The following is a 22,097-nucleotide window of genomic DNA, read 5'->3' on the forward strand; positions in this document are numbered from 1 at the left end:
TCAGTGGCGGTAATGCACCTAATTTATGAAAGTTGTCAAGAGAAGAAAAGGCCTGGAAGGAAGAGAGATAACTAGAAACTATTTGGTTGACCGTTTTGTGTGTGGATTAATTGGCGGAGAAGGATCTTGTGCATTTCAGGTAAAACATCAACTCAGTTTTTATATCCCAGGACAAATTAGCTAGCAACATCAAGCTAGCTAAATAGGACAAATTAGCTAGCAAGTGCAAGCTAACTAGCAAAATTACCATAAATGTTTAATGCTTTTCGACCTGTGCTCAAATTAATATACAGTGGGGCAAAAAAGTATTTAGTCAGCCACCAATTGTGCAAGTTCTCCCACATAAAAAGATGAGAGAGGCCTGTAATTTATATCATAGGTACACTTCAACTATGACAGACAAAATGAGAAAAAAAATCCAGAAAATCACATTGTAGGATTTTTAATGAATTTATTTGCAAATTATGGTAGAAAATAAGTATTTGGTCACCTACAAACAAGCAAGATTTCTGGCTCTCACAGACCTGTAACTTCTTCTTTAAGAGGCTCCTCTGTCCTCCACTCATTACCTGTATTAATGGCACCTGTTTGAACTTGTTATCAGTATAAAAGACACCTTTCCACAACCTCAAACAGTCACACTCCAAACTCCACTATGGTCAAGACCAAAGAGCTGTCAAAGGACACCAGAAACAAAATTGTAGACCTGCACCAGGCTGGGAAGACTGAATCTGCAGTAGGTAAGCAGCTTGGTTTGAAGAAATCAACTTTGGGAGCAATTATTAGGAAATGGAAGACATACAAGACCACTGATAATCTCCCCCGATCTGGGGCTCCACTCAAGATCTCACCCCGTGGGGTCAAAATGATCACAAGAACGGTGAGCAAAAATCTCAGAACCACACGGGGGGGACCTAGTGAATGACCTGCAGAGAGCTGGGACCAAAGTAACAAAGCCTACCATCAGTAACACACTACGCCGCCAGGGACTCAAATCCTGCAGTGCCAGACGTGTCCCCCTGCTTAAGCCAGTACATGTTCAGGCCCGTCTGAAGTTTGCTAGAGAGCATTTGGATGATCCAGAAGAAGATTGGGAGAATGTCATATGGTCAGATGAAACCAAAATATAACATTGTGGTAAAAACTCAACTCGTCGTGTTTGGAGGAGAAAGAATGCTGAGTTGCATCCAAAGAACACCATACCTACTTTGACGCATGGGGGTGGAAACATCATGCTTTGGGGCTGTTTTTCTGCAAAAGGGACCAGGACGACTGATCTGTGTAAAGGAAAGAATGAATGGGGCCATGTATCGTGAAATTTTGAGTGAAAACCTCCTTCCATCAGCAAGGGCATTGAAGATGAAACGTGGCTGGGTCTTTCAGCATGACAATGATCCCAAACACACCGCCCGGGCAACAAAGGAGTGGCTTCGTAAGAAGCATTTCAAGGTCCTGGAGTGGCCTAGCCAGTCTCCAGATCTCAACCCCATAGAAAATCTTTGGAGGGAGTTGAAAGTCCGTGTTGCCCAGCAACAGCCCCAAAACATCACTGCTCTAGAGGAGATCTGCATGGAGGAATGGGCCAAAATACCAGCAACAGTGTGTGAAAAGACTTACAGAAAACGTTTGACCTCCATATAACAAAGTACTGAGATAAACTTTTGTTATTGACCAAATACTTATTTTCCACCATAATTTGAAAATAAATTCATTAAAAATCCTACAATGTGATTTTCAGGATTTTTTTTCTCATTTTGTCTGGCATAGTTGAAGTGTACCTATGATGAAAATTACAGGCCTCATCATTTTAAGTGGGAGAACTTGCACAATTGCTGGCTGAGTAAATACTTTTTTGCCCCACTGTAATTAGTTCAGAGTTTGTTTTGATATTCTAACCTGTGTGTCGTGATCGGGTTTGGTGTGGGGGGACAAAATAAATGTATGCGCGCAGCCGGTTTGGGTTCTGTGTTAGGCACTGCAACGCAGTGCTAGCTGCGCCACCAGAGATCCTGGTTCGAGTCCAGGCTTTGTCGCAGCCAGTCGCGACCGGGAGACCCATGGGGCAGCGCACAATTGGCCCAGCGTCATCTGGGTTAGAGGAGGGTTTGGCCGGCAGGGATGTTCTTTCCCATCGTGTACTAGCGACTCCTGTGGCGGGCCGAGTACAATGCATGCTGACACAGTCACCAGGTGTACGGTGTTTCCTCCGACACATTGCGGCAGGCTTCCGGGTTAAGCGAGCAGTGTGTCAAGAAGCAGTTCTGCTTGGCTGGGTTGTGTTTCGGAGGACGCACGGCTCTCGACCTTCGCTTCTCCTGAGTCTGTAAGGGAGTTGCAGCAATGGGACAATTGGATCTCACGAAATTGGGGAGAAAAACGGGGTATAAAAAAATATTTAAAAAATAAATTTAGAGAAAGTATTTAACATTCATTCAGAACTGAAAATTAACCCAATATCAACATACGGAAAATACGTGTTTTCAACGTTCGTAAAATACATTTTAAACTTCCTGAAAATACTTTTTTTATCACCTTTCATTCAGAACATAAAAAGGACCCAAACTTTAACATTTGGAAAATCAGTGATTTGGCTATTTCAGCCACACCCATTGCTGACAGATGTATAACATCGAGCACACAGCCATGCAGTAGAATAGCCCGTACTGAGGAGCTCAGTGACTTTCAATGTGGCAACATCATAGGATACCACCTTCCCAACAAGTCAGTTTGCAAAATGTATGCCCCGCTAGAGCTATCCCGGTCAACTGTAATTGCTGTTATTGTGAAGTTGTAACGCCTAGGACCAACAATGCCTCAATCGTCAAGTGGTAGGCCACACAAGCTGACAGAATGGGAACGCCGAGTGCTGAAGCGCAGAAAAATCGTCTGTCCTCGGTTGCAACACTCACTACCGAGTCACAAACTGCCTCTGGAAGCAACGTCAGGACAAGAACTGTTCGTCGGGTGCTTCATGAAATGGGTTTACATGGCCGAGCAGCTGCACACAAGCCTACAAATCATCATGCATAATGCCAAGCGTCGGCTGAAGTGGTGTAAAGCTCACCGCCATTGGATTCTGGAACAGTGGAAACGCATTCTCTGGAGTGATGAATCACACTTCACCATCTGGCAGTCCAACAGATAAATCTGGGAAGGCTTTTCCACACTAATAGTGGAAAGCCTTCCCAGAAAAGTGGAGGCTATCTAGCCAGTTTGACTGTATCATGCCAGAGTAGCTTGATGAGCAATGCCTATTCCATGTTTTATAAGTTAAGTGTTTGGTGTTGACTATAAACTTTACTTAGCTAGACAGCGAAGCTTTATGGAAGAATGTACTATAGCTAGCTAGGATATATTGTCAACATTGAGTTGTGGTTGGTGCACGATCTATACAGCTATAGTAGAGTTTCGTTGGCTTGTAAATACTGGCTAGCAGCCAAGGACGTTCGCTAGCTTATTTGTTTGTGCTCTGATTTAGTTTACACAGATGACTTCAGCCATATGAAAAACCTTTCATAGCTAAATATACCTAGCTATCTAGTCTCCTTTGCTTGTAGCTTGCTTCTCTTCTACTGGTGTTAGCTAGCTACAGCTGCTACTAGCTAGCTGCAGCTGTTGTGCAGCAACCAAGTTGTTGGTCCCGGTTTTAGAACTCTGAGATTCGGCTGAAAATATGTTAGCATTGTCAGAAATGCTACAAACCAGTAACACATTGTTGGTCTGAAATGTCCACGAGAGCGAAAAATTATAAATTTAATAAAAACGGTTAAACCAACAAACGTATTCAGTCAAAATGGATCCAAGTTTAATTGTCACCTTATGGATGCTGTAGCCTGGTTTTAATCCCACTTCTAGAATTTGAGCTAGGTTTGGGCAAAACAATTGTCTGATGACCCTAATGCTATCGACCCTGTCAAAAATCTGGTATAGTGATTCTCAGTAATGGCAGGACGGATCATGACGAGAGGCAAATCATTTTTTGTGTTCTTCCAATCAAGTCGATTTTGGAAATTTCCTCGACATTGGTGACATATTGGCTTAGATATGATGGTAGGGACATTTGAATTTAAACATTGAGCTTCAACCGATGCATATACAATTGTTGGGCGATAAGGTATCCCGCTTTACGTCGTGGCTAAGAACAGGTATAATTAAGCAATAAGGCACGACGGGGTGTGGTATATGGCCAATATACCACGGCTATGGGCTGTTCTTAAGCACAACGCATTGCAGAGTTCCTGGACACAGCCCTTAGCCATGGTATATCGGCCAAACCCCCAAGGTTCCTTATTGCTATTATAAACTACTTACCAAGGTAATTAGAGCAGTAAAAATAAATGTTTTGTCATACCCATGGTATACGGTCTGATATATCACAGCTGTCAGCCAATCAGCATTCAGGGCTCAAACCACCCAGTTTATAATTGCCAATATGCCACACCCACTCAGGCCTTATTGCTTAATTACATTATAGTAAAGTATAGCATAGCATAAAGGCCAGTGTCTCTCCTGCTGTAGGTACCTGACATGAAGGTAAAGCCGCTGGGCAGCTGCATGACCTGCCCTCCGGAGGCACCGGTGGTCTTGAGGACTGTGCCGTTGACGTTGCTGCTAGCGGAGATGGGAGCCAGGTAGTTGGTGATGGGGAAGGAGGGCCCGCTGCTAACCTGCATGGTGGTGGATGTGGTGGGTGCCGTAGGTGTGTGGGTACTGGTGGTGCCCGGGAGGCTGGCCACTGTAAACGCAGGCTTTAGCTGGTCCTGGGGAAGGACAAACAATATGCATTATGAGTGTGGCTGTCAAAATAGCAAGATTCATGCATTCTACAGATTTTATTATTTTGGGGGATTTTGGGCTCTTATACGCTGGACTAAAAAAAAACTTACTAACAAATCATATCATGTTGAGTGAGTCACAAATATTTTATTCCACAAACCTTACTCCAAGGCAGCACCATTCACTAGAGCCAGTGGGGTAGAGAGGACGTTCATAACCAAGCAATTACCATTGCTTTAGTCTCAGCAGGTAGCTAGTTTCCTCCATATACATATAGAGTGCATTCAGAAGGTATTTCAGACCCCTCCCATTTTTTCACATTGTTACGTTACAGCCTTATTCTAAAATGGATTAAATCATTTTTTCCCCTCAATCTATACACAATACCCCATTATGACAAAGCGCAAACAGGTTTTCTGAAATGTATAAAAAAATCAGTACAGAAATACCTTTTTGCATAAGTATTCAAACTCTTTGCTATAAGACTAGAAATTGAGCTCAGGTGCATCCTGTTTCCATTGATCATCCTTGATGTTTCTACAACTTGATTGGAGTCAACCTGTGGTAAATTCAATTGTTTGGGACATGATTTGGAAAGGCACACATCTGTCAATATAAGGAACCACAGTTGACAGTGGATGTCAGAGAAAAAAACCAAGCCATGAGGTCGAAGGAATTGTCCGTGGAGCTCCCAGACAGGATTATGTCGAGGCACAGATCTGGGGAAGGGCCCCAAGAACACAGTGGCCTCCATCATTCTTAAATGGAAAAACTTTGGAAACACCAAGACTCTTCCTAGAGCTGGCCTTCCATCCAAATTGATCAATCGGGTGAGAAGGTCCTTGGTCAAGGAGGTACAGAGAGATCCTTGATGAAAACTTGCTCCAAAGTGCTCAGGACCTCAGACTGGGGCGAAGGTTCACCTTCCAACAGGACAACAACCCTAAGGACACAGCAAAGATGACTCAGGATTGGCTTCGGGACAAGTCTCTAAATGTCCTTGAGTGCAAAGAGTTTGAATACTTATGTAAAAAGGTATTTCTGTACTGAATTTTTTATACATTTCAGAAAACCTGTTTGCGCTTTGTCATAATGGGGTATTGTGTATAGATTGAGGGGAAACAATGATTTAATCCATTTTAGAATAAAAGCCCGGACTTCAACCCAATAGAACATCTCTGGAGTGACCTGAAAAAAGCTGTGCAGCAACGCTCCTCATCCAACCTGACAGAGCTCAAGAGGATCTGCAGAGACTGGTACTCCCAAACTACAGGTGTGCCAAGGTTGTAGCCATACCCAAGAAGACTCGAGGCTGTAATCGCTGCCAAAGGTGCGTCAACAAAGTATTGAGTAAAGGGTCTCAATACTTAAGTAAATGTGATATCAGTTTTTATTTGTAATACATTTGCAAAATAAAACTTTTTGCTTTGTCATTATGGGGTATTGTGTCTATTGATAAGAGAAGAAAAACGTTAAAGTTTACATAGCTGGCCATATATGGATGTTACATTTTACTTTATGGGTCGGTTATGTAGGCTTCTTCTAACCAATCACTCTACTGCATATAATAATACGATTAAATTATACCTTTACATTAAAAACCAAAGTCTATCACAATTGCAATCACTCCAATAAATGTTATACCCCTTGATCTTCAATAATAGGACTTGGAAATATGGAAGTATAGATTAGCCAAATGTTTTTACTGGAGCATAACCCCAAAACTAAGGGCTTATTAGCCAGCCCTATTCTGTTGTTTTTGATTTAGTTGTCATGGAGGACTGATCTGGCTCATTGATTCAAGTTGAAAAATAAATGCTGCGCTCATGGAATGGCATGCTTTGAGCACTACTGAAAAGTGCTATTTACATGTGAATAATGTATGCCAAATTCTACATTTGCTATAGGCCTATTGTTTACCTTTGTTGGCGACACTTTAATATCTTGATAATATGCAGCTGTTTAAAGGGCCAATCCACAGACGAAACAATAACGAAATGGTCGACCCGCCTCTGTTTTGGTAAAAAGCTGAGGGATGGGCCTGGGGAAAACGTTACCACTAAGATTAATAGACAGAGCTATGGATGCAAGGACTGACCATTCATGATAACAAAATTATTGTTTTAACCATGTTATGAGGCTATAGGGTGTTTGTTTACATTTACAATGTTTACAAACATTGGCGTAAAACAAGTTTATATGTTGGGTTCTCATGGAGTGTGACCTTTGAACTAAACTCATGAGGCATTTAGAAGTTATATTCTTCAACAATCAATGGATATATGCAGTACCAGTCAAAAGTTTGGACACACCTACTCATTCAAGGTTTGAGCATGTGTCCATTAGGCCCATGGATTATTGTTTTTATCACTATGAATTAGATTGAACAATAAAAGCCCCACTTTTATTCCATAGGCTGGGATCGGCACTTTACAGCTGTTGCAAGAGCACATTTTCGCTGGCTGTCGACTGGTTTCAAAAACAAAGATTGCTAGGCAACTTAAACTTCTTGAATTCAAGCATTATTGGGTTCAAATACCCCTCTAGATTTGTGAACAACAATCCACAACAACCATAATCCGTAAGATACAAATATCTAAATGAGAGAGCAGTAGTGTGATTCACATCAATGTAGATATCCATAATAAGTGATATCTGTATTAGAGGTCGACCGATTAAATCGGAATGGCCGATTTCAAATTTTCTTAACAATCGGAAATCTGTATTTTTGGACACCGATTTTTGTAAACGCAGGCTTTAGCTGGTCCTGGGGAAGGACAAACAATATGCATTATGAGTGTGGCTGTCAAAATAGCAAGATTCATGCATTCTACAGATTTTATTATTTTGGGGGATTTTGGGCTCTTATACGCTGGACTAAAAAAAAACTTACTAACAAATCATATCATGTTGAGTGAGTCACAAATATTTTATTCCACAAACCTTACTCCAAGGCAGCACCATTCACTAGAGCCAGTGGGGTAGAGAGGACGTTCATAACCAAGCAATTACCATTGCTTTAGTCTCAGCAGGTAGCTAGTTTCCTCCATATACATATAGAGTGCATTCAGAAGGTATTTCAGACCCCTCCCATTTTTTCACATTGTTACGTTACAGCCTTATTCTAAAATGGATTAAATCATTTTTTCCCCTCAATCTATACACAATACCCCATTATGACAAAGCGCAAACAGGTTTTCTGAAATGTATAAAAAAATCAGTACAGAAATACCTTTTTACATAAGTATTCAAACTCTTTGCTATAAGACTAGAAATTGAGCTCAGGTGCATCCTGTTTCCATTGATCATCCTTGATGTTTCTACAACTTGATTGGAGTCAACCTGTGGTAAATTCAATTGTTTGGGACATGATTTGGAAAGGCACACATCTGTCAATATAAGGAACCACAGTTGACAGTGGATGTCAGAGAAAAAAACCAAGCCATGAGGTCGAAGGAATTGTCCGTGGAGCTCCCAGACAGGATTATGTCGAGGCACAGATCTGGGGAAGGGCCCCAAGAACACAGTGGCCTCCATCATTCTTAAATGGAAAAACTTTGGAAACACCAAGACTCTTCCTAGAGCTGGCCTTCCATCCAAATTGATCAATCGGGTGAGAAGGTCCTTGGTCAAGGAGGTACAGAGAGATCCTTGATGAAAACTTGCTCCAAAGTGCTCAGGACCTCAGACTGGGGCGAAGGTTCACCTTCCAACAGGACAACAACCCTAAGGACACAGCAAAGATGACTCAGGATTGGCTTCGGGACAAGTCTCTAAATGTCCTTGAGTGCAAAGAGTTTGAATACTTATGTAAAAAGGTATTTCTGTACTGAATTTTTTATACATTTCAGAAAACCTGTTTGCGCTTTGTCATAATGGGGTATTGTGTATAGATTGAGGGGAAACAATGATTTAATCCATTTTAGAATAAAAGCCCGGACTTCAACCCAATAGAACATCTCTGGAGTGACCTGAAAAAAGCTGTGCAGCAACGCTCCTCATCCAACCTGACAGAGCTCAAGAGGATCTGCAGAGACTGGTACTCCCAAACTACAGGTGTGCCAAGGTTGTAGCCATACCCAAGAAGACTCGAGGCTGTAATCGCTGCCAAAGGTGCGTCAACAAAGTATTGAGTAAAGGGTCTCAATACTTAAGTAAATGTGATATCAGTTTTTATTTGTAATACATTTGCAAAATAAAACTTTTTGCTTTGTCATTATGGGGTATTGTGTCTATTGATAAGAGAAGAAAAACGTTAAAGTTTACATAGCTGGCCATATATGGATGTTACATTTTACTTTATGGGTCGGTTATGTAGGCTTCTTCTAACCAATCACTCTACTGCATATAATAATACGATTAAATTATACCTTTACATTAAAAACCAAAGTCTATCACAATTGCAATCACTCCAATAAATGTTATACCCCTTGATCTTCAATAATAGGACTTGGAAATATGGAAGTATAGATTAGCCAAATGTTTTTACTGGAGCATAACCCCAAAACTAAGGGCTTATTAGCCAGCCCTATTCTGTTGTTTTTGATTTAGTTGTCATGGAGGACTGATCTGGCTCATTGATTCAAGTTGAAAAATAAATGCTGCGCTCATGGAATGGCATGCTTTGAGCACTACTGAAAAGTGCTATTTACATGTGAATAATGTATGCCAAATTCTACATTTGCTATAGGCCTATTGTTTACCTTTGTTGGCGACACTTTAATATCTTGATAATATGCAGCTGTTTAAAGGGCCAATCCACAGACGAAACAATAACGAAATGGTCGACCCGCCTCTGTTTTGGTAAAAAGCTGAGGGATGGGCCTGGGGAAAACGTTACCACTAAGATTAATAGACAGAGCTATGGATGCAAGGACTGACCATTCATGATAACAAAATTATTGTTTTAACCATGTTATGAGGCTATAGGGTGTTTGTTTACATTTACAATGTTTACAAACATTGGCGTAAAACAAGTTTATATGTTGGGTTCTCATGGAGTGTGACCTTTGAACTAAACTCATGAGGCATTTAGAAGTTATATTCTTCAACAATCAATGGATATATGCAGTACCAGTCAAAAGTTTGGACACACCTACTCATTCAAGGTTTGAGCATGTGTCCATTAGGCCCATGGATTATTGTTTTTATCACTATGAATTAGATTGAACAATAAAAGCCCCACTTTTATTCCATAGGCTGGGATCGGCACTTTACAGCTGTTGCAAGAGCACATTTTCGCTGGCTGTCGACTGGTTTCAAAAACAAAGATTGCTAGGCAACTTAAACTTCTTGAATTCAAGCATTATTGGGTTCAAATACCCCTCTAGATTTGTGAACAACAATCCACAACAACCATAATCCGTAAGATACAAATATCTAAATGAGAGAGCAGTAGTGTGATTCACATCAATGTAGATATCCATAATAAGTGATATCTGTATTAGAGGTCGACCGATTAAATCGGAATGGCCGATTTCAAATTTTCTTAACAATCGGAAATCTGTATTTTTGGACACCGATTTTTAAAAATAATTTTTTACACCTTTTATTTAATCTTCATTTAACTAGGCAAGTCAGTTAAGAACACATTCTTATTTTCAATGACGGCCTAGGAACGGAGGGTAAACTGCCTCGTTCAGGGGCAGAAAGTTTTTCACCTTGTCAGCTTGGGGTATTCAATCTTGCAACCTTACAGTTAACTAGTCCAACACTCTAACCACCTGCCTCTCATTGTACTCCACGAGGAGACTGCCTGTTACGCGAATGCCGTAAGCCAAGGGAAGTTGCAAGCTAGCATTAAACTTATCTTATAAAAAACAATCAATCATAATCACTAGTTAACTACAAATGGTTGATGATATTACTAGTTTATCTAGCGTGTCCTGCGTTGCATATAATTGATGCGGTGCGTATCATTGCTCCAATGTGTACCTAACCATGAACATCAATGCCTTTCTTAAAATCAATACACAAATATATATTTTTAAACATGAATATTTAGCTAAAATAAATCCAAATTAGCAGGCAATATTAACCAGGTGAAATTGTGTCACTTTTCTTGCTTTCATTACATGCAGAGTCAGTGTACAGTGCAAGTTCTCCCACTTAAAAAGATGAGGCCTGTAATTTTCATCATAGGTACACTTCAACTATGACAGACAAAATGAGAAAAAAAATCCAGAAAAATCACATTGTAGGATTTTTAATGAATTTATTTGCAAATTATGGTGGAAAATAAGTATTTGGTCACCTACAAACAAGCAAGATTTCTGGCTCTCACAGACCTGTAACTTCTTCTTTAAGAGGCTCCTCTGTCCTCCACTCGTTACCTGTATTAATGGCACCTGTTTGAACTTGTTATCAGTATAAAAGACACCTGTCCACAACCTCAAACACTCCAAACTCCACTATGGCCAAGACCAAAGAGCTATCAAAGGACACAGTTGAAGAAATCAAGAAGAAATCAACTGTGGGAGCAATTATTAGGAAATGGAAGACATACAAGACCACTGATAATCTCCCTCGATCTGGGGCTCCACGCAAGAGCTCATCCCGTGGGGTCAAAATGATCACAAGAACGGTTGAGCAAAAATCCCAGAACCACACGGGGGGGACCTAGTGAATGTCCTGCAGAGAGCTGGGACCAAAGTAACAAGATTGCTGAGTTGCATCCAAAGAACACCATACCTCCTGTGAAGCATGGGGGTGGAAACATGCTTTGTGGCTGTTTTCAAAGGGACCAGGACGACTGATCAGTGTAAAGGAAAGAATGAATGGGGCCATGTATCATGAGATTTTGAGTGAAAACCTCCTTCCATCAGCAAGGGCATTGAAGAGGAAACGTGGCTGGGTCTTTCAGCATGACAATGATCCCAAACACACCGCTCGGGCAACGAAGGAGTGGCTTCGTAAGAAGCGTTTCAAGGTCCTGGAGTGGCCTAGCCAGTCTCCAGATCTCAATCCCATAGAAAATCTTTGGAGGGAGTTGAAAGTCCGTGTTGCCCAGCAACAGCCCCAAAACATCACTGCTCTAGAGAAGATCTGCATGGAGGAATGGGCCAAAATACCAGCAACACTGTGTGAAAACCTTGTGAAGACTTACAGAAAACGTTTGACCTCTGTCATTGCCAACAAAGGGTACAGTGCCTTGCGAAAGTATTCGGCCCCCTTGAACTTTGCGACTTTTTGCCACATTTCAGGCTTCAAACATAAAGATATAAAACTGTATTTTTTTGTGAAGAATCAACAACAAGTGGGACACAATCATGAAGTGGAACGACATTTATTGGATATTTCAAACTTTTTTAACAAATCAAAAAATGAAAAATTGGGCGTGCAAAATTATTCAGCCCCCTTAAGTTAATACTTTGTAGCGCCACCTTTTGCTGCGATTACAGCTGTAAGTCGCTTGGGGTATGTCTCTATCAGTTTTGCACATCGAGAGACTGACATTTTTTCCCGTTCCTCCTTGCAAAACAGCTCGAGCTCAGTGAGGTTGGATGGAGAGCATTTGTGAACAGCAGTTTTCAGTTCTTTCCACAGATTCTCGATTGGATTCAGGTCTGGACTTTGACTTGGCCATTCTAACACCTGGATATGTTTATTTTTGAACCATTCCATTGTAGATTTTGCTTTATGTTTTGGAGCATTGTCTTGTTGGAAGACAAATCTCCGTCCCAGTCTCAGGTCTTTTGCAGACTCCATCAGGTTTTCTTCCAGAATGGTCCTGTATTTGGCTCCATCCATCTTCCCATCAATTTTAACCATCTTCCCTGTCCCTGCTGAAGAAAAGCAGGCCCAAACCATGATGCTGCCACCACCATGTTTGACAGTGGGGATGGTGTGTTCAGCTGTGTTGCTTTTACGCCAAACATAACGTTTTGCATTGTTGCCAAAAAGTTCAATTTTGGTTTCATCTGACCAGAGCACCTTCTTCCACATGTTTGGTGTGTCTCCCAGGTGGCTTGTGGCAAACTTTAAACGACACTTTTTATGGATATCTTTAAGAAATGGCTTTCTTCTTGCCACTCTTCCATAAAGGCCAGATTTGTGCAATATACGACTGATTGTTGTCCTATGGACAGAGTCTCCCACCTCAGCTGTAGATCTCTGCAGTTCATCCAGAGTGATCATGGGCCTCTTGGCTGCATCTCTGATCAGTCTTCTCCTTGTATGAGCTGAAAGTTTAGAGGGATGGCCAGGTCTTGGTAGATTTGCAGTGGTCTGATACTCCTTCCATTTCAATATTATCGCTTGCACAGTGCTCCTTGGGATGTTTAAAGCTTGGGAAATCTTTTTGTATCCAAATCCGGCTTTAAACTTCTTCACAACAGTATCTCGGACCTGCCTGGTGTGTTCCTTGTTCTTCATGATGCTCTCTGCACTTTTAACGGACCTCTGAGACTATCACAGTGCAGGTGCATTTATATGGAGACTTGATTACACACAGGTGGATTGTATTTATCATCATTAGTCATTTAGGTCAACATTGGATCATTCAGAGATCCTCACTGAACTTCTGGAGAGAGTTTGCTGCACTGAAAGTAAAGGGGCTGAATAATTTTGCACGCCCAATTTTTCAGTTTTTGATTTGTTAAAAAAGTTTGAAATATCCAATAAATGTCGTTCCACTTCATGATTGTGTCCCACTTGTTGATTCTTCACAAAAAAATACAGTTTTATATCTTTATGTTTGAAGCCTGAAATGTGGCAAAAGGTCGCAAAGTTCAAGGGGGCCGAATACTTTCGCAAGGCACTGTATATAACAAAGTATTGAGAAACTTTTGTTGTTGACCAAATACTTATTTTCCACCATAATTTGCAAATAAATTCATAAAAAATCCTACAATGTGATTTTCTGCATTTTTTTTCTCATTTTGTCTGTCATAGTTGAAGTGTACCTATGATGAAAATTACAGGCCTCTCATCTTTTTAAGTGGGAGAACTTGCACAATTGATGGCTGACTAAATACTTTTTTGCCCCACTGTATATGCGACAGTTTGGGCCGCCTAATTTGCCAGAATTTTACGTAATTATGACATAACATTGAAGCTTGTGCAGTGGAACAGGAATAATTAGACTAATGGTTGCCACCCCTTAGATAAAATACAAATAATAATAATAATAAAGAGAAATAGTCCTATAATTCCCATAATAACTACAACCTAAAATTTCTTACCTGGGAATATTGAAGACTCATGTTAAAAGGAACCACCAGCTTTCATATGTTCTCATGTTCTGAGCAAGGAACTTAAACGTTAGCTTTCTTACATGTCACATTTTGCACTTTTGCTTTCAATCCAACACTTTGTTTTTGCATTATTTAAACCAAATTGAACATGTTTCATTATTTATTTGAGGCTAAATTGATTTTATTGATGTATTATATTAAGTTAAAATAAGTGTTCATTCAGTATTGTTGTAATTGTCATTATTACAAATGAATAAATAAAAACCGGACGATTAATCGGTATCGGCTTTTTTTGGTCCTCCAATAAATCGGTATCGTTATCGGCATTGAAAAATCATTATCGGTCGACCTCTAATCTGTATTGCCGTAAACTACACCAGTGGACTGTTAGCTAAAGAGACTGGTACTCAGACTACTAAAACACAGGGAAGACAGAGCAAACTGCATGCTGAATGCAGAAGAAATATGTAATCTATTAATTACAGAGTAGACCTAATAGTGAGTGACTAGTGAACAGTGCAGGCCAGTGCTGAAGCAGCCAAAGGCAAACCTGAGTAAGTCCCCTGTTGGGTTTTATATGTGACTGATTGAGTGGATTAGAGGTACCAGACGCCCAATGGATGACAGCCCCATGCTAAGGCCCTTCACTCTCACACACATTTGCATGTGGGCGAGACACACGTGGACACGCAAGCATACACACACATAAATAAATATACAAACACTCAAAACATAAAAACACACAGTACCAAGTTGTAGACAGGAAAATAAAGGGGGTTATTTTGGGGCTATCACCAACACCAGTTGCAGAGGTTCAATAAATGATATACAGCGCATTCGTAAAGTATTCAGACCCCTTCCCTTTTCCCACATGTTGTTACGTTACAGCCTTATCCTCAAATGGATTACATGTCCCCCCCCCCCCTCAATCTACACACAATACCCCACAATGACAAAGCAAAAACATATCTATATATATTTTTTTTTTTAAATCTTTGCAAATGTATATATTAAAAAAAAAATTGTACAGAAATACCATATTTACATAAATATTCAGAACACAGTGGTCTCCATCATTCTTAAATGGAATAAGTTTGGAACCACCAAGACTCTTCCTAGAGCTGGCCTGGCCAAACTAAGCAACCAGGATAGAACTTGCGTCACGTTTAGAGGAAACCTGGCACCATCCCTATGGTAAAGCATGGTGGTGGCACTCAGAGCGCTCAGGACCTCAGACTGGGGCGAAGGTTCACCTTCCAAAAGGACAATGACCCTAAGCACACAGCCAAGACAACGCAGGAGTGGCTTCGGACAAGTCTCTGAATGTCCTTGAGTGGCCCAGCTAGAACCCGGACTTAAACCTGATCCAACATCTCTGGAGAAACCTGAAAATAGCTGTGAAGCAACGCTCCCCATCCAACCTGACAGAGCTTGAGAGGATCTGCAGAGAAGAATGGGAGAAATTAAATAAATATTTATTTTACTAGGCAAGTCGGTTAAGAACAAATTCTTATTTTTAATGACGGCCTAGGAACAGTGGGTTAACTGCCTTGTTCAGGGGCAGAACGACAGATGTTTACCTTGTCAGGTCAGTGATTCGGTCTTGCAACCTTTCGGTTACTAGTCCAACGCTCTAACCACTAGGCTACCTGTTGCCTCTGGAGGGCGGGAGGTGTGCAAAGCTTGTAGCGTCATACCCAAGAAGGCTCGAGGCTGTAAACGCTAGCAAAGATGCTTCAACTGAGTAAAGGGTCTGAATATTTATGTAAATGTGATATATCCGTAGTTTTTTTTCTACATTTGGAAAATGTCTAAACCCCTGTTTTTGCTTCGTCATTATGGGGTATTGTGTGTAGATTGATGAGGGGAAAAAACAATTGAATCAATGTTATTATAATGTTGCAACGTAACAAAATGTGGAAAAGGCAAAGGGGTCTGAATAGTTTCCGAATGCACTGTAGGAGTAGTGGCCACCAGCAGACATGTATAATTTGTAAACAAGTTCCTTACCAGAGAAAAACACAAATTAGTATTCCTGGTTGCCAGCAGAAGGGAGCTACATAAACTCAATTAAATGCAAAGCAGAGCAGTGTCCAAACCACAAGTCTAATCCACAGAGAAAGAGTGAGAGCTCTGCCCAAGGTTTTTTCCCCTCTCTAGTTAAACAGCATAGGGGGAGGGGGTGTGTGGGAGGTGTGTTGCGCAGCTTCTCTACTAGAGCTAATCAAAAGCTTTGAATAACTAATATACTGCTTTAGCCTGGGATTAAAAAGAGAGTGGCAGGGTTATGAGCAGTGAGCACCAGTTGTTAGCCGGCCAGACCAGGGAGTGAGAGTGAGGGCGTGAGGAATGTCTGAGTTATTCTGGAGGGAGGGCCATGTGGGCCGTGGTTGGGGCAGGAGACAGGAAGAGGACGAGGGTGGGTGTATAAACAGTTGAGGGGGCAGTAGACAGCTGGTGGGAAGGCAGGAAACCTGAGCACCCCGAGAGGAGAGTTAACCCTTTCCACACCAGCTGGGACAACAGGACAGGAGGCCACAGGCCACAGCCTGAACAGACGTCATGTCACAGCCCTTTGGTCTGACAGTAGCGGTAAGAAAAAAAACCAGAATGGCCAGGAGTCCACCTCCTTCTCCTGACGCATGGGGCAGCTGATTGAAAAACTATTTTAGATATTTAAATTACTTTCACATACATTTCGAAGTAAGTATTTGGAGAATTTCTTTGAAAATACAAGTAGATGCATTATGAAATGTATTTGGAAACTATTGGCATGCATTTGAAAATACTCAAATACACAGATGTGTATTTTCAAATAGAAAGACTACACGTCTTTCAAATACAAATATTTTAAAACTCCATACATTTGAACCCAGGTTTGTTTGTTTTAAATGTATTGGTAAACATATAGGCTGTTTGAAAATAGTTTCAAATAGCCTAGTATTTATAGTAATGTCACAGCTGGCTGAAGGACTGGACCAAGGTGCAGCATGGTAAGCGTACATTTTCTTTTTATTAAAAATGACGCAGACAAAGCAAAGGTGCGGACTCCGGCCGCAAAACCTGACTCTAAAGGGGAGGGTTCGGGTGGGCCTTCTTACGGCGGCGGCTCGGGTGCGGGACGTGGACCCCGCTCCACCTCAGTCTTGGCCCACTTAGGTGGCAGCGTGCCGCCGCTTAGGTTGCAGCGGGCCCCGGACTGAAGACCCTCGTAGAGGGCGCCTCTGGCAGCGCCGGACAGGCGGGAGGCTCTGGCAACGCCGGACAGGCGGGAGGCTCTGGCAACGCCGGACAGGCGGGAGCACCTGGAGGGAGGAGATGGAGAGACAGCCTGGTGCGTGGGGCTGCCACCGGAGGCCTGGTGCGTAATGGAGGCAACGGATACACAGGGCCGTGGAGGCGCACTAGCGGTCTCGAGCGCAGAGCTGGCCCCACCCGTTGTGGCTGGATGCCAGCTTCCCCCCGGCAAATGTGGGACGCTGGCACCAAGCATTCCAGCCTGTGAATACTCCGCCTCGGTACCGTGCACATCACCCCACAGCATGGGGCCTGACCAGTCCCATGCTCGCCACAGTAAGCACGGGGAGTTGGCTCAGGTCTGCTTCCTGTCTCTGCCACACTCCCCGTGTGCCCCCCCAAAAAAATGTTTGGGGTTGCCTCTCGGGCTTCCTTGCCAGCCGTGTTCCCATATATCGCTGGTTCCTCTCTCCGGCTGCCTCTGCTCTCCTAGCTGCCTCCACCTGTTCCCATTGATGGCGATCCCTTCCCGCCAGGATCTCCTCCCATGTCCAGGAGTCCACCTTGCCATGCTGCTTGGTCCGTTGGTGGTGGGAAGTTCTGTCACGGCTGGCTGAAGGACTGGACCAAGGTGCAGCATGGTAAGCGTACATTTTCTTTTTATTAAAAATGACGCCGACAAAACAAAGAACAAAACCAAACCGTGAAGCTTTGGGTTTGTTAACTTCCCACAAAACAGGTGGGGGAAAAGGGTACTTAAGTATGGTTCTCAATCAGAGACAACGATAGACAGCTGTCCCTGATTGAGAACCATACCAGGCCAAGACATAGAAATTCAAAACATAGTCACAAGTAAATTATTTGAAAATACTTCAAATAGTAGTTCATTTGCCACAATATTAAAAAAATTCAAAAATAAAAAAATAATTTAAAATGTCTGATTCCGTAGACGGCACATTATTTCCTATTTTGTTGTAAGACATGGTAAGCCAAATAAGACGCTTATCAATGTGATTCAAACACCTTTTTTTCTTCTGAGGGCCTCAGATAGGTCTTTTGATCTTGGCATGATGTATTACCACACACCCATATGGTTAAGACCAAACCAGACCAAGTTTCTAATCTTTATGGATGGCTGGACCCTCCCCAAGTTACTCTCTAATCATTTGCACCTGCTTTGGTACACCTGATTCTAATTTTAGCCATTTTATGATATGGTAAATGCACGGGTCTACCAACTTTTTCCGCATAAGGAAATTGCATTTTTATTTATTTTAATTACATAACATATTTAGTTACATTTGTTTGTGTGATTTGTTAAATTATGTTACCTTTATCAATGAATGTGGTTGGAATTTAGCTCAAATATCCATTTGTCCAAATATGTAAAAAATATATAATAATAATAAAAAAAATATCCATCTTAATGGGAGGTTAAATAAATCCCAAATGAAGATGACAACTGGCAGCCCACTAGTTCAGACCCTGCTCTGCTTTGAGTGCCCATTGTAGCTAGCAAACCACACTGGTCGCCGTCTGTCCCCCTCATAATCTCCCATTTGCTGGCTCCCAATCTTGCGCTCTGGCACCCTGCCAGCCACATGGAATTCATGGCTCTATATGGGACTGCTAAAAAAAGGCAAGGCAGCCCAAGTGGAGGTGCAGCCAATGGCAGCTGACCTGTCCACTTGCTCGCTGTAAAATAAAGGGAATGACCTAACGTAGCAGCCCTACCCTCCCCCTCTGGCAGAGTGACACATTGCTCTCACCCCTCTCCCACATCCACTAAAATGTGTCATACTCTCTCTCCATTTCACCAGACACCCTGTTTAGGAGTAACCTTGTGATAAGACTGCATATCTGAGTAAATTAACTTTCCATTATCTCAATGACACTCACTTGTCACAGGGTAATTCAGCCCTCTGACCTGCTGCAGCCCTCCAAAGCTCACATTGTGTCCAGAGAGACAATACAGTGGGGGAGCAGAAAAAAGAAAAAAAACTACATTGGCCTACAGCGCAATTCCATAGTTACAGAGTGATACGGAGTCAATTCTTCACTTTAAAATGTATGGCAAACAAAAAACAATAAATGGTAAAGTTAAACAAACTGAGGCCAACTTAACAATTTCTGCAGAAAATTTGACAAAAACACATTTACTTGAAGAACAGTGCAGATGCAAAGTTTGGTAACAGAAGGACGGTTTGTGCTGCTGGTGCAGTCATTCTGTTAGCATCTGCACTGTTCTTCAAGTAAATGTGTTTTTGTCAAATTTTCTGCAGAAATTGTTAAAAGTAAATTGTGCATAGGGTTGTATGGTTTGTTTAACTTTGCAATCATTGGATTTAGTTTGACATACATTGTAAAGAGAAAAATCTGAGTCTCAGTGTCACTATTATCCATGGAACTGCCCAACAGCAGTTGACAGTTTACTGGAATAATACAACAGCGATGATTGATTACTATATGAAGAATGACGACTAAAAAGGGACAATTAAGGTTTGAATGATTGGAATAATGAGACCATTATAAATCAAATAAAATGTTATTTGTCACATGAACTGAATACCTTACAGTGAAATGCTTACTTGCAAGCCCTAACCAACAATGGATACAAATAAGAATAAGAAATGAAAGTAACATAATTAAAAAACAGCAGTAAAATAACAGTAGCGAGGCTATATACAGGGGGTACCGATACAAAGACAATGTGCGGGGGTTAGTCGAGGTAATATGTACATTTAGGTAGTTATTAAAGTGACTATGCATAGATAATAACAGAGTTGCAGCAGTGTAAAGGGGAGGGGGGGGGCAATACAAATAGTTTGGATAGCCATTTGATTAGAAGTTCAGGAGTCTTATGGCTTGGGGGTAGAAGCTGTTTAGAAAGCCTCTTGGACCTAGACTTAGCGCTCTGGTACCGCTTGCCATGCGGAAGCAGAGAGAACAGTCTATGACTAGGGTGGCTGGAGTCTTTGACCATTTTTAGGGCCTTGCTCTGACACCGCCTGGTATAGAGGTCCTGGATGGCAGGAAGCTTGGCCCCAGTGATGTACTCGGCCATACGCACTACCCTTTGTAGTGTCTTGCGGTGGAGGCCGAACAGTTGCCATACCAGGCAGTGATGCCAACAATGTTAGGATGAAACAGTCAGAGGTCACCAAGAGCAACATAGCTTCAGCGTGTAAATCAGCTAGAAAGATGTGTCGGCATCGAGTAATTGTCTCTGGCCCCCTCCCAGTTAGGGGGAGTGATGAGCTCTACAGCAGAGTCTCACAACTCAATCGCTGGTGGAAAACTTTTCTGCCCCTCCCAAAATATATAATTTGTAGATAATTGGCCCTTTTTCTGGGACTCACCCACAAACAGGACCACGCCTGACCTGCTGAGGAGTGACGGACTCCATCCTAGCTGGAGGGGTGCTCTCATCTTATCTACCAACATAGACAGGGCTCTAACTCCTCTAGCTCCACAATGAAATAGGGTACAGGCCAGGCAGCAGGCTGTGAGCCAGCCTGGCAGCTTATTGGAGTCTGCCACTAGCGTAGTCAGCTCAGCTATCCCCATTGAGACCGTGTCTGTGCCTCGACCTGGGTTGGGCAAAACTAAACATGGCGGTGTTCGCCTTAGCAATCTCACTAGGATAAAGACCTCCTCCATTCCTGTCACTATAGAAAGAGATTGTGATACCTCACATCTCAAAATAGGGCTACTTAATGTTAGATCCCTTACTTCAAAGGCAATTATAGTCAATTAACTAATCACTGATCATAATCTTGATGTGATTGGCCTGACTGAAACATGGCTTAAGCCTGATGAATTTACTGTGTTAAATGAGGCCTCACCTCCTGGTTAAACTAGTGTTCATATCCCCCGTGCATCCCGCAAAGGCGGAGGTGTTGCTAACATTTACGATAGCAAATTTCAATTTACAAAAAATAAATAAATAATTGTCATGAAATCTATGCAGCCTACTCAATCATTTTTTATTGCTACTATTTACAGGCCTCCTGGGCCATATACGGCGTTCCTCATTGAGTTCCCTGAATTCCTATCGGACCTTGTAGTCATAGCAGATAATATTTACATTTTTGGTGACTTTAATATTCACATGGAAAAGTCCACAGACCCACTCCAAAAGGCTTTCGGAGCCATCATCGAATCAGTGGGTTTTGTCCAACATGTCTCTGGACCTACTCACTGGCACAGTCATACTCTGGACCTAGTTTTGTCCCATTGAATAGATGTTGTGGATCTTAATGTTTTTCCTCATAATCCTGGACTATCGGACCACCATTTTATTAAGTTTGCAATTGCAACAAATAATCTGCTCAGACCCCAACCAAGGAGCATCAAAAGTCTTGCTGTAAATTCCCAGACAACACAAAGATTTCTTGATGCCCTTCCAGACTCCCTCTGTCTACCCAAGGACGTTAGAGGACAAAAATCTGTTAACCACCTAATTGAGGAACTCAATTTAACCTTGCACAATACCCTAGATGCAGTTGCACCCCTAAAAACTAAAAATATTTCTCATAAGAAACTAGCTCCCTGGTATACAGAAAATACCCGAGCTCTGAAGCAAGCTTCCAGAAAATTGGAACGGAAATGGCGCCACACCAAACTGGAAGTCTTCCGACTAGCTTGGAAAGACAGTACCGTGCAGTATCGAAGAGCCCTTACTGCTGCTCGATCATCCTAATTTTCAAACTTAATTGAGGAAAATAAGAACAATCCAAAATGTATTTTTGATACTGTCGCAAAGCTAACTAAAAAGCAGCATTCCCCAAGAGAGGATGGCTTTCACTTCAGCAGTAATAAATTCATGAACTTCTTTGAGGAAAAGATCATGATTATTAGAAAGCAAATTACGGACTCCTCTTTAAATCT

At 41.9% G+C, this 22,097-nt stretch overlaps 1 protein-coding gene across 4 annotated transcripts in view; it reads right to left on the bottom strand.

The window, feature by feature from the left end:
- LOC110525667 (serum response factor) overlaps positions 1-22,097 on the bottom strand; it is a 76,087-nt gene that overhangs the window by 14,697 nt on the left and 39,293 nt on the right. For all 4 annotated transcript variants that reach the window (XM_021606030.2, XM_021606005.2, XM_021606016.2 and 1 more), the window contains exon 3: positions 4,523-4,760. In XM_021606030.2, coding sequence (XP_021461705.1) covers positions 4,523-4,760 — 238 coding nt within the window. The remainder of the gene's footprint in view (positions 1-4,522; positions 4,761-22,097) is intronic.

The sequence above is a fragment of the Oncorhynchus mykiss genome, chromosome 1 (genome assembly GCF_013265735.2).
Source record: "Oncorhynchus mykiss isolate Arlee chromosome 1, USDA_OmykA_1.1, whole genome shotgun sequence".
Taxonomy (NCBI): domain Eukaryota; kingdom Metazoa; phylum Chordata; class Actinopteri; order Salmoniformes; family Salmonidae; genus Oncorhynchus; species Oncorhynchus mykiss.